The sequence below is a fragment of the Pleuronectes platessa genome, chromosome 23 (genome assembly GCF_947347685.1).
Source record: "Pleuronectes platessa chromosome 23, fPlePla1.1, whole genome shotgun sequence".
Classification (NCBI taxonomy): Eukaryota; Metazoa; Chordata; class Actinopteri; order Pleuronectiformes; family Pleuronectidae; genus Pleuronectes; species Pleuronectes platessa.
The window spans coordinates 701,912-712,115 of NC_070648.1; the positions used below are offsets into that span (position 1 = coordinate 701,912).

At 42.5% G+C, this 10,204-nt stretch overlaps 2 protein-coding genes across 2 annotated transcripts; one reads left to right on the forward strand and one right to left on the reverse strand.

The window, feature by feature from the left end:
- Positions 1 to 17: 17 nt before the first annotated feature.
- Positions 18 to 5,817, forward strand: LOC128430554 (uncharacterized). Its single transcript, XM_053416655.1, has 8 exons — positions 18 to 173; positions 2,145 to 2,346; positions 3,447 to 3,781; positions 4,011 to 4,424; positions 4,520 to 4,619; positions 4,715 to 4,770; positions 4,864 to 4,941; positions 5,408 to 5,817. Exons 2-8 carry the CDS (start codon positions 2,256 to 2,258, stop codon positions 5,495 to 5,497), a joined length of 1,164 nt encoding a protein of 387 aa, XP_053272630.1. The 5' UTR covers positions 18 to 173; positions 2,145 to 2,255; the 3' UTR covers positions 5,498 to 5,817.
- Positions 5,818 to 6,648: 831 nt separating this feature from the next.
- On the reverse strand, positions 6,649 to 10,132 carry si:cabz01074946.1 (T-lymphocyte surface antigen Ly-9). Its single transcript, XM_053415734.1, has 7 exons — positions 9,978 to 10,132; positions 8,979 to 9,188; positions 8,809 to 8,910; positions 8,297 to 8,563; positions 7,815 to 7,919; positions 7,417 to 7,449; positions 6,649 to 7,228 (listed from the first exon to the last, which is right to left on the reverse strand). The coding sequence occupies exons 1-6, from the start codon at positions 10,012 to 10,014 to the stop codon at positions 7,427 to 7,429; spliced, it is 744 nt and encodes a 247-aa protein (XP_053271709.1). The 5' UTR covers positions 10,015 to 10,132; the 3' UTR covers positions 6,649 to 7,228; positions 7,417 to 7,426.
- Positions 10,133 to 10,204: the final 72 nt, after the last annotated feature.

Sequence of the window (10,204 nt, forward strand, 5' to 3'; positions counted from 1 at the left end):
TCTGAGTGGGAGCTGGTTTCCTTCTGGTCCACCAGTGTCTCCTCAGCCAGTTGCTCATGTCTGCAGTGGTCAGCTGGTCTTTGCCCAGTGAAGCTCTGCAGCTGATGGATGTTTCCTCCACATGACGTCTCTGCTCTGACCGATGACTCCGGCTTTCAAGTGAAGACAAGAAGGTTTGTGTTTTATTGTGGCAGGAAACTCTTCTGTTGAACATTTAAACCTTTATCTCAGTGGGAAGACTTTTCTACATCATCAGCCACATGGTGGCGCTGCAGCTGTTGATTTTATCTATGAATTATCTTTTGCAATAATCTCATCAAACCTTGATGAGAAATAAATGTAATTGGGGCGTTTAACCAGAAACTTTATCATAAGTAGATGAAAATGAAACACACATGCAGCCAAATATATAGAACATGAATGAATATGTTCTGCTTATTATTTAAAATAAATGTTTTTCTTTTGTGTGGATCAGCAAATAAACTCTGATGCAACACGTCACTGAACAGCTGATATCTGATGATTCTGATCAACCAATAAATCAGTCGTTCTTATTTTCTGCCGCAAATGAGCTTTTACTGACATGAGGACATTGTTTCGCTGCTGTTGTTATTATGTTGGTGGGTTTTAAAAACCAGTCTAACCAGTGGAAAAGGGGCTTGAGACCAGGGAGAGTTATTTCTCATCTGATGTTAAATCAACATTATGCAGATTTCTTTACCTTAAAGCAGCAGCTTGAATAAAGTGAGTCTGATGTTTGAGTGTGAACGTGTCAAAAAGAGTTGATGATCACATGTGGCCGCAGGGGGCGCTGTTCTGCAGTAACAGGTACATATTGTTGCTTTAAAGAGATCTCTACTGAACTGTGTAGACTGCTGCAATGAGTTCAAACCAGGACTTTTCATATCTATATAATATATCTATATAGATATAAAGATATATATCTAGAGAGAAAGTTCCTGTTGCATCCAGCTGTTAGTTTTCACACTGATGGTTTTATCTTCCCTGCACCTTTGTATTTCAGCCACTGGAGGGCGCTCTGTTGGTTTCCTCTGTGTTGATGTGTGAGGCAGCTCACTGTGCTTCAGTGGCTGTTTGCATGTGAGTGCACGTGATGCATGTTTATTATCACTGGAGGATGTTGAGGTGGTTTCTCCTTCCTTTTGGAGGAAAGCTCTGTGTTTCTCCTGCTCAGTTCTTAGATCATGTGACGTCTGTGTGTTGTCTTTTGTTTCTTTGTGTTTTAATTACAGACAAATAAATTGAAAACTTGAAACCTGATAGTTAGAAATATTGTGGTGAAATAAACACAGTGACAGTGTTGAGCTCTTGTGGTTATTGCTCCACACACGTCTCTTCAACGTGTCGTCTCTGTCGTGGTTCTGTTTCTTTGGCGACTCACTGTCCAGCATCATTTCACCATCTTCATATCACTTCTCCTTTCCACAGAACTGTCAGCAAACCTGTGAGTGTGTCCTCCTGAGCGGTCAGCCGGCTCCACGTCCCTCACAGACATAACAACTGAAAGTTCAGTTAGAAAAGCAATAAAACAAAATGTGTGTTTCAAATGGTATTAACAGAGGACAGTCTGATCAGCAGGGGGAGCTTGTTCCTCAGCTTCAGAGCCCGAGGAGGCAAATAGGGATTTGTGAGTTTTTTCATCAGACGTGGATCCAGAACCTCCAGACTCCTTCTTGCATTCGTCTCCAGACTCGATTCTTCTGAGAGGTTTTGCTGATGTGACATTTTGTTAGAGTTCAAATCATAATCTCATCATTTTACTTCTTTATAAATTCACTTTTTTCACTTGATCGTTTTGTCAAACCGTGTGGCGATAACATGCAGGGGTGTTTCAAGGGACTCTGAGTTCCGCGGGCTAAAGAGAGGTGGGGGGCCCTCAACTTCCCCCTCCCCAAGAAACGCATGATACCTAACCAATAAATTCCAAAATACAAACGGGTCTCTTAGCATCAAATCATAGACAAAGTGCAAACTGCATGAACATGAATGACACAAGAGAAACAACAGAGACTCAACTTTTTATCCAACTCTTTAAATTCTTTCCAGTTATGTTGTTTCTAATGAACTTTGTTCATAATTCATAGTTGATGTATCAAGGTTATTTTCTTCTGCTTCTTCTGCAGATAAAAACCTCCCCCGCTCGCTCTCACTCTTTTTTTAGTTTGTGCTGACTTGTCACAGCACGGTTTGATCGACCAGAAGAGGAACCAGACGTCGTTCCTCTCGCCACAGAGATGGTTGGTGGTCGCCTGCGTTGCCTGAGCTGCTTCTTCACCCACAGCGAGCTGCTTCTTCACCTGCTGCTTCTCGGGGTCTGCTTACACCGTAAGTTATGTTTTACTGTTATGAGTAATGAGAGCATAAAGGGGCAGAAGTTACTGGATCATCTTTGACATGTCTTTCATGGAAGAAGTCTCTGAACTGTTTGGTCTAATGTAAGACGACCACGTTTAAATGGCAATAAAAATGATGTGAGAACAGCCGCGTCCAAATGAAAGAAATATAATCGAGGCAGTGTTCAAAGATATTTTATATAAAAACTGATAAACTCCTCATGGTGAGAAACATTAATATAAATTCTGCGTCTGCAACTTTTCTGCTGAACTTTCCTGGAAACAAACTTGACACGAGTCAGGGACGGGTCGTCTTTCTGTCCCTGTTGTGTCCTCATCGGTTCAGGAGGATTTATCATTTTGACATCGTACTTCTGTTCAGCTCTATTGTGACGAGCGGGGGGGGGGGGGGGGGGGGGGGTCAGACAGGGAATCGAGTAGATTTATGAGTCTCAAAACTTACTGCTGCACATGCACCAGCCAACAGGGTTTAGTGTGCGTCGTATTCTGCAAGTACACACTGTTAAGAGAACTGGCAACACTCATTCAAGTTAAACACACAACATGACGGCAGAAACTGTTAAACCATGAATTTCCTGAGTAGCAGCTGCAGCAGCAGCGACAGATAACGAGCAGTGAAGAAACATCTTTCCTGTTCGTCACTGAGGTCAGGGTTCCTGGTCACACGGTTCTTTCTTCTCATGAAAAGCGGTAACCAATGATTTGTTCTTGAAGACGATGTCATCAACCACATAGCTCACACTCAGGGGGAGGGGGGGGGGGGCTGTCACCATCCTCTGGGGCCCCCTTTCAGCTCAGGGGCTGCTGCAGAGGAGGTTTTGTTTCCGCCCCTGTCCATTGGTCTGTGTGGTTTGGTCTGTCAGGAGGATTACACACTTCATGAAGGATCCTCCTGATGTTGTGATCATGTGATACCACTGAGATGTGTTCTCGTTTCATATTACGCACAAATGAATTTATGATATCTCATGATGTCGTGTGGAGTTTTCTTTGTTTCAGCTTTTTGCTCTTTGACGTGAGAATCGTCCGTTTCAATCAGACTCTACTCAGTTATTTGCTGATGTGTTTCAGATGTGGAGGCTTCAGGCTGTGAGCTCACCGTCCATAAACAAGTTGGAGACACTGTGGAGTTTTCATCATGCTTGTCACCTGGTATTGTCACCGTCGCAGAATGGGAATTTAATAATTCGTTAGTTGTAGACAAGAAAAACGTAACGCACGATCTCAGGTTTAAAGGCCGAGTCAAGTTGAACCCCCCCAACTACAGTTTAACAGTGAAGAAACTGACTCTTCAAGATTCTGGTGATTTCCTTTTTATCTCGGAGGTAAATGGTAAGCAAATGCCCACAGTCACCATCCGTCTACATGTTCAAGGTAAGAAGCTTTTCCTTTTGGTCCAAACACCTGTTCATTTAATATTCCATTGATTCATTAATAACTTACTGATCTAAAAACCACACGTAGCATAGAAGGCTTTACTGCAACACTTCACTAAAGCAGCTAAATGTTAATAACTTGGATTTAACATTTCTAGAGACGTCGAGCAGGGGTTCAGGTCTGCTGCATGTTGCAGGCTCAGTCTGTGAGTTCTCATGCTTTAGATGCATTTGCTTTTATTCCACTGTGTGATCACAGCTGGTGGAATATCAGGAACTGCCATTGCTTCTGCACCTCTGTGCTTCTGGGATTCAGTTCAGCTTCAGGTTCAGAGAAGAGCTCAACAACCTCCACCTGCTCATGAGAGGTTCCAGGTGTAATGTCTCTCTCTCTCCTCGCTGCACATCAGAACCCTCGACTCCGCCCGACATCAGCTTCAACTCCACCTTTCATCCTTCAAACGAATCCTGCACAGTTTGGCTAGAGTGCCTTTCCACCCCCGACAGCAACGTCCACTACAGCTGGAGCGTGAGGAACCAGACCCTGGTCGGCCCCAGGCTGAGGTACACCATCAGGCCACAGGACGGAGGCACCAACTTCACCTGCACCATCTCCAGCAGTGAGAGCTCCACATCTGAAACAGTGACGTGTGTCAACAGCAGCTCGGACTCAGTCGAGGAGAAACGTGAGTGTGGGCCCATCGGGGAAGAATCCTCAGAGGGTTTTAATAATGCTGTAATATTCCAATGTGTGCGTGATTCCCTCAGATAAGCTCTTCTTCTTCGCGGGGGTTGGCGGCAGGAGGAGTTCTGATTGTCGGCCTCGTGGCAGTTATCGTTGTGTGTCACTGCAAACAGAGACCAGCTGGTGAGACACACGTCCATATGAGTCTTTATTAGTTTGACTTCATTTGACTTCAGCAGTTTCTGTTTGTGACACTTTGCTTTCAATCCCTTCACCAGACCAGGACTCCACCGACCTGACGGTGTACGCTGACATCACTGAAGCTGCTGAGGAGGCGAGTGATGAGAATGTTGCTTTGGGTAAATTGTCTGCTTCTGCCTGTGTCCCAATGATTTTGTCTCTATTCCACTTGGTCACGTGTCCACAGTCAAACGTCCCGAGGACATCGATGAAGTGCTCGGTGTATGAAACCGTTGGGGACCCTGTCAACGCAGTGAAGCCTGGGGTGAGAGCCAACGTCCAATCAGGAGCTCTGTGAGCATCATGTTTAAAGATGATGAGGAAGAATGAAAGGACGTCTCTCTCCCTATCTCTCTCTCTCTCTGTGTGTCTCTCTCCCTATCTCTCTCTCTCTCTGTGTGTCTCTCTCCCTCTCTCTCTCTCTCTCCCTCTCTCTCTCTCTCTGTGTCTCTCTCCCTCTCTCTCTCTCTCTGTGTCTCTCTCTCTCTCTGTGTCTCTCTCCCTCTCTCTCTCTCTCTCTCTCTCTCTCTCTCTCTGTGTGTCTCTCTCCCTATCTCTCTCTCTCTCTGTGTGTCTCTCTCCCTATCTCTCTCTCTCTCTGTGTGTCTCTCTCCCTATCTCTCTCTCTCTCTCTGTGTCTCTCTCCCTCTCTCTCTCTCTCTGTGTCTCTCTCCCTCTCTCTCTCTCTCTCTCTCTCTCTCTCTCTCTCTCTCTCTCTCTCTCTCTTCCAGCCTCACACTGTGTACGACAAGATTCAGCTTGGTCGTATGAAGGCGGCGCCGGTGTCCTTGTACCAGGACGCTCAGGGGATCAGGCAGTGAACTGGGAAGCTGACACTCGAGCTCCACTTCCTCGGCTGCAGCTTCTCTAGAATCTTTTATTTGGGTCCTGAGAGATTTTTGCACCTTGTGTTTATCAGGATTTTATCAAAGTATATTATTAGAACCAATGAAATGCAATTTAACTTAAAAGCTAAATAAATTAAATCCCATATCATGTGAAATCCATAATAAGTGAAATGTGTGTTATTGAAATTCAATCCCGTTGGCAGTGCTGTAAATTCTGTAAATACAGAGAATATATATTTGAAGAATGTTTTGTGCTTATTTGCATTTCTATGAATAAAGTTGGCTATATTTGCTTTTATGACTATTAATTATTACATCAGTTTTGAATTGTTTTTAAGGTATTTCCTCATTTAAATTCATGAGTCACCAGTTTATTTCTGCAGACATTTTGCAGCCTGACTCTCATGAGAATAAAGTATTTATAATCCACGATGTTGTTGCAATGAGAGCATTAGATGTCTCCAAAATTATGACATAGCTAGCATTACATTAAAACGTATATTTAGGCTTTAATAGGCTGGGTTTATTTTTATTTGACATAAGATAACTTAATTTTTCCCCGACCTTTAACTCCTACCTGCTCTCACTCTCTCTCATCACCTCATCCTCGGTACATCACATCCTGAGGGCGATGCTATTTAGATGCATGCTAGAGAACATAATCAATTTCTGAATAATAATTTTAGCAATAGTCATTTTTGTTTCTTGGTTGGAGTTGGCGTCCATCAGCCAAATGTTTCCTAGTAAGAGCTTTGAGCCTCAGAGAGGACATCTGGAGGACAGTAATATATGGTTAGTTAAATATTTGCAATGTCCACATATCAAATCTAACATTGTTTGGAGATTCCAAATACATATTGTGTTTATGTATTTTTAGCTTTTTAGCTCAACAGCTAATACTTGTCCATGAGGTGCAGCTGAGTTCTTCACAAAACAATAAAAAGTTTTTCCTCGTTGTAGGAACTGTAGAGTTTCTCTATGATATTGAAAGGTCTCGACCTTACTTTGTAAAGTATCTTGAAGTTATGTAAATATTATATAATTTACGCAATACAGGTCAAATTTAATTGAAGCAAAAGAAGGTTTTCTTAAAAATAAAGAGGGAAGAACGTGTTCAGACAACGTTAACAGTGAAAGTAATATATTTGCACATTTTGACGTAAATAAGCTTGATGTTGTTTTAAATAAACATAACAGTTAAAATTAAAAAATTTACATATATATATATAATACAATATAAAACACAAAGTAAACAATAGATATTAGAAGTAGAAAATATAATAAGCAGTACAGTTTGATCAGAAATGAACTCAATATCTTGAACACCACTACTATAATCTGTCATCAAATTTTATTCATCAATCTCCTTTTATTTGTATGGTCTCATATTCACAAATTATAATTAGTCTCATAGATCTTAACAAGAGTAAAACTAACTAAAAACCCTTTTAACAGAGGAAAGAAATAAAACCTCAGAGTCCCACGTGGACGGACACAAGGACAAGAGAAAAAATAATATTTACAGAATCCATGAGAAAAGACACCAGGTGATGTAGAGGTGAGTGGATGATGGAGCGCGAGGACAGTACAGCCTGTAGTGTACTCTACTGTATGTTGTAATCTGTGTAAGGAGGCGGAGCTGCAGTCCTGGTCTGACATCATGAGGCTTCCTGTGCTGAGCTCCTTCCAGCTTCCTGACGCTCTCTGCAGGGAGCAGATGGAAACAATCTTTAACTGAAGGGAAATCAAAATGTCCGAGCTTCGATGAACAGAGACAGACGGGCCGGTCCATGACACCGAGGGAAACTGTCTGAAACCCGGTGGAGATTTGTGTAACGTTTGTGTAACAGAACATGTCAGTCTGATCAAAAGTGTGAATGAAGTGTACCTACCTTCAAACTATTAACAAGGAGCGCTGATGTTTTCTGAAATGAAAACCAGACTCAAGTCAAATGATTTAATCTCTAAGTTTGTTAAAAAGTGTTGGAGGAGCCTTTACAGAACATGACTGATCACCAGACAAGTATTCCTGAATAATTTATATCCAGATATGTGTTTTTGAGAAAATAGACACAAGGTCAAAAATCAAATCAAGAGAAAGGTGATAATTATGATGATGAATGTCACATTATTACAATAAGACCGATGGTTTTGACAATTTTTTAATCTGAGCTTGATGAATGAAGAGTTTGACTTTCTGCTCAAATCATGAAAATTACAGTCGGATTATTATAAATATTGTTTTGATCAGTCCTATATGAAAATCTAAATCCTAATATCTTCCTCTCACCTCTGCACATGTATAACACCACTGGTATGACAAAGCCGATGAACAAGCAGATGGGATATCCCAGAATGCATCTGTTCCTGTGGGGAGGTTTTGTGGCTTCATCATCTAGAGTCAGAGCAGAGGAGGTGAAACGCTGGTTACAGGAAGTTGTTGTGTAAAATGACCGACACACAAAGGCCTCAGCATCCTAGCAGCTCGACAATCTTATCTTCAGGACCACCATCTGATCCTCAGACCTTCATGACTTCTGCTGTTTGTTCCTCACACATATTAAACATTCATCTGACCTAGAAGCACTGAGCAAAATGTGCAGTGAACTGAGAGGAGCTGAAGGTTCTGCAGATCTTCTCTGACCCGGCCTCACCGAACAGGTTGGTCTGAATCCTGGCACGGTGGATGATGTGTCTACTTGTGGAATGTTCATGTAGGTGATGAGTGAAGCACACGTCAGTAATATGATGGTTTGCTTGTTGGGACCTTACCAGACTTTAGAGTGAAAGAGCTGGAGACGTTTTCGATGGTCCTGCTGGTGGTGCAGGTGAACTCCACATCGGTCTCCGTGTTCTTCAGGAACATGAACATCTCTCTTGACTTTCTCTCCGCGTGCCTCCCACTCGTCTCAGTGGGGGGTTCGATCTTCCAGGAGAAATCCACACCTTCATCTTGAGAGGAACACTGCAGCCCCAGCCAGTAGCCGCCCCCCCCAGCCGCTCTGAACAGCGGCTCAATGGTCGGCTTCTGAAGGCGTCCTGCTCGGGGATGAGGTTTATTTATGATTAGACGCTGTCACAGGCTCTGAGACACTTTATACCTTTTCTTTCTCTCTCTAGTGATGTGGTTCTCAAACTGTTTGGAGCTAGAACATAGAGGGCGATACAACAAATGCCTGTCACATGTAATCAAACATTTAACCGGCAATGACTCCGAACCAGGTGACCAACAGTCCCTCTCCAGAGCTGCTGCTGCATGTATCATGAAGGTTAGTCACACTCACGGTTAACTATGAGCCGGATCTCCTTGGTCTTTGGCTGCGGTTCCAGTTTCACGGTGTATTTCATCTCATCTTCTTTCCTCAAATCACAGATCGTCAAGTCACCTGGATGGAAGCAGTCGTTAGAAGGTGGTGAAGACCGACCCCCTGGCAGATGATGGGTTCCATCTCACCTGAAGTGATGTTGAGTTTGAGTCTCCCTTGGAATCGAGCGACACGGTCGATGTTTGTCAAATCATCGCGACGGGTGGCAATCCACGTGGTGTTGGAGAAGATGGACCACTCGATTTTGGTGAGATTCAGTGAAGGATCTGCTCCTGAGGGCAAAGTGACGGTTTCTCCGAGGTACCCCACGACCTCGTCAGGGGGTCGAGCTCCTACAACTGGGAAAATAAGGGTCAGCGTCACTCCCATCAGCTCAACTGGTTAGAGAAAGATCTGCTCATTGTGGATACTCTAAAGCTACAGAGGGAGAATAGATAGGTGACATTTTGTCATCATTTGGCTTTTTGTCGACATCACAGACGAGATATGAAGATTAATGAGACCATAATTTACTAAATGAACCTCATTCTGAATTAAAGAACTTGTTAGGAGGGATTGAGATCTTGAACTCCAGAGGAAAACCTTCACAGACGTTATGAGCCAAGAACGAGTTTCTTCTCTTCTTTAGGAAAACGATTTACGTGTTTTATGTTTGTGTGTTCTAAGTATTTGGTTGTGGTCTAGTTTCCTTCTGCTTTCAGTCGTCTTCTGAGAATGAACTTTTAGTTTGTGTGTTTGTGTTTTGAACCGTTAACAAACAGCCGACCACGGTTAGCGCTGGTTGAAAACATCCTTATCAAGATGAGGTGCACTCGCTTCGAGGAGTGACCGTTAAGTCGCCATACTTCCTTTTTCTCTGTTTGTCACTACATATTAAATATTCTACAGCTCCCTGCCTGCTGCCTCCAAACACTAAAGTAAGTTCAGTAAGACGGAGAAGAACAAAACTAATCAAAAATAGATCTGAAGTATATTTTGTGTTTTTGTTAAACCCACTCAGGAGTTTATAAATACTTGAGTTCTATATTATATCATGTAGTATTTTAGTTTTCAAATGTTCAGCTGCTCCTTTAATAATAATAACAATAATAATAATATTAATATCAGAAAATGGAAAGAGAACTTACCGTGGAGAAATAGAACCAGCACGATTAGAAGAGACATCGGAACGACCCTGAAGTGGAAAGGTTAAGTTCTGACTTCCTACTTCCTTCTTCTGTCATGATCATGTGCGCGTGTTACAAAACAAAAAATGAATTCCTCATAGATCGTCATATTTTTACTTCTGCTCTGTAGTTTGCACACTTTGCATTTTTTTTAGGGTCACTTTTTCAAATCGTATGTTTTATTTGAT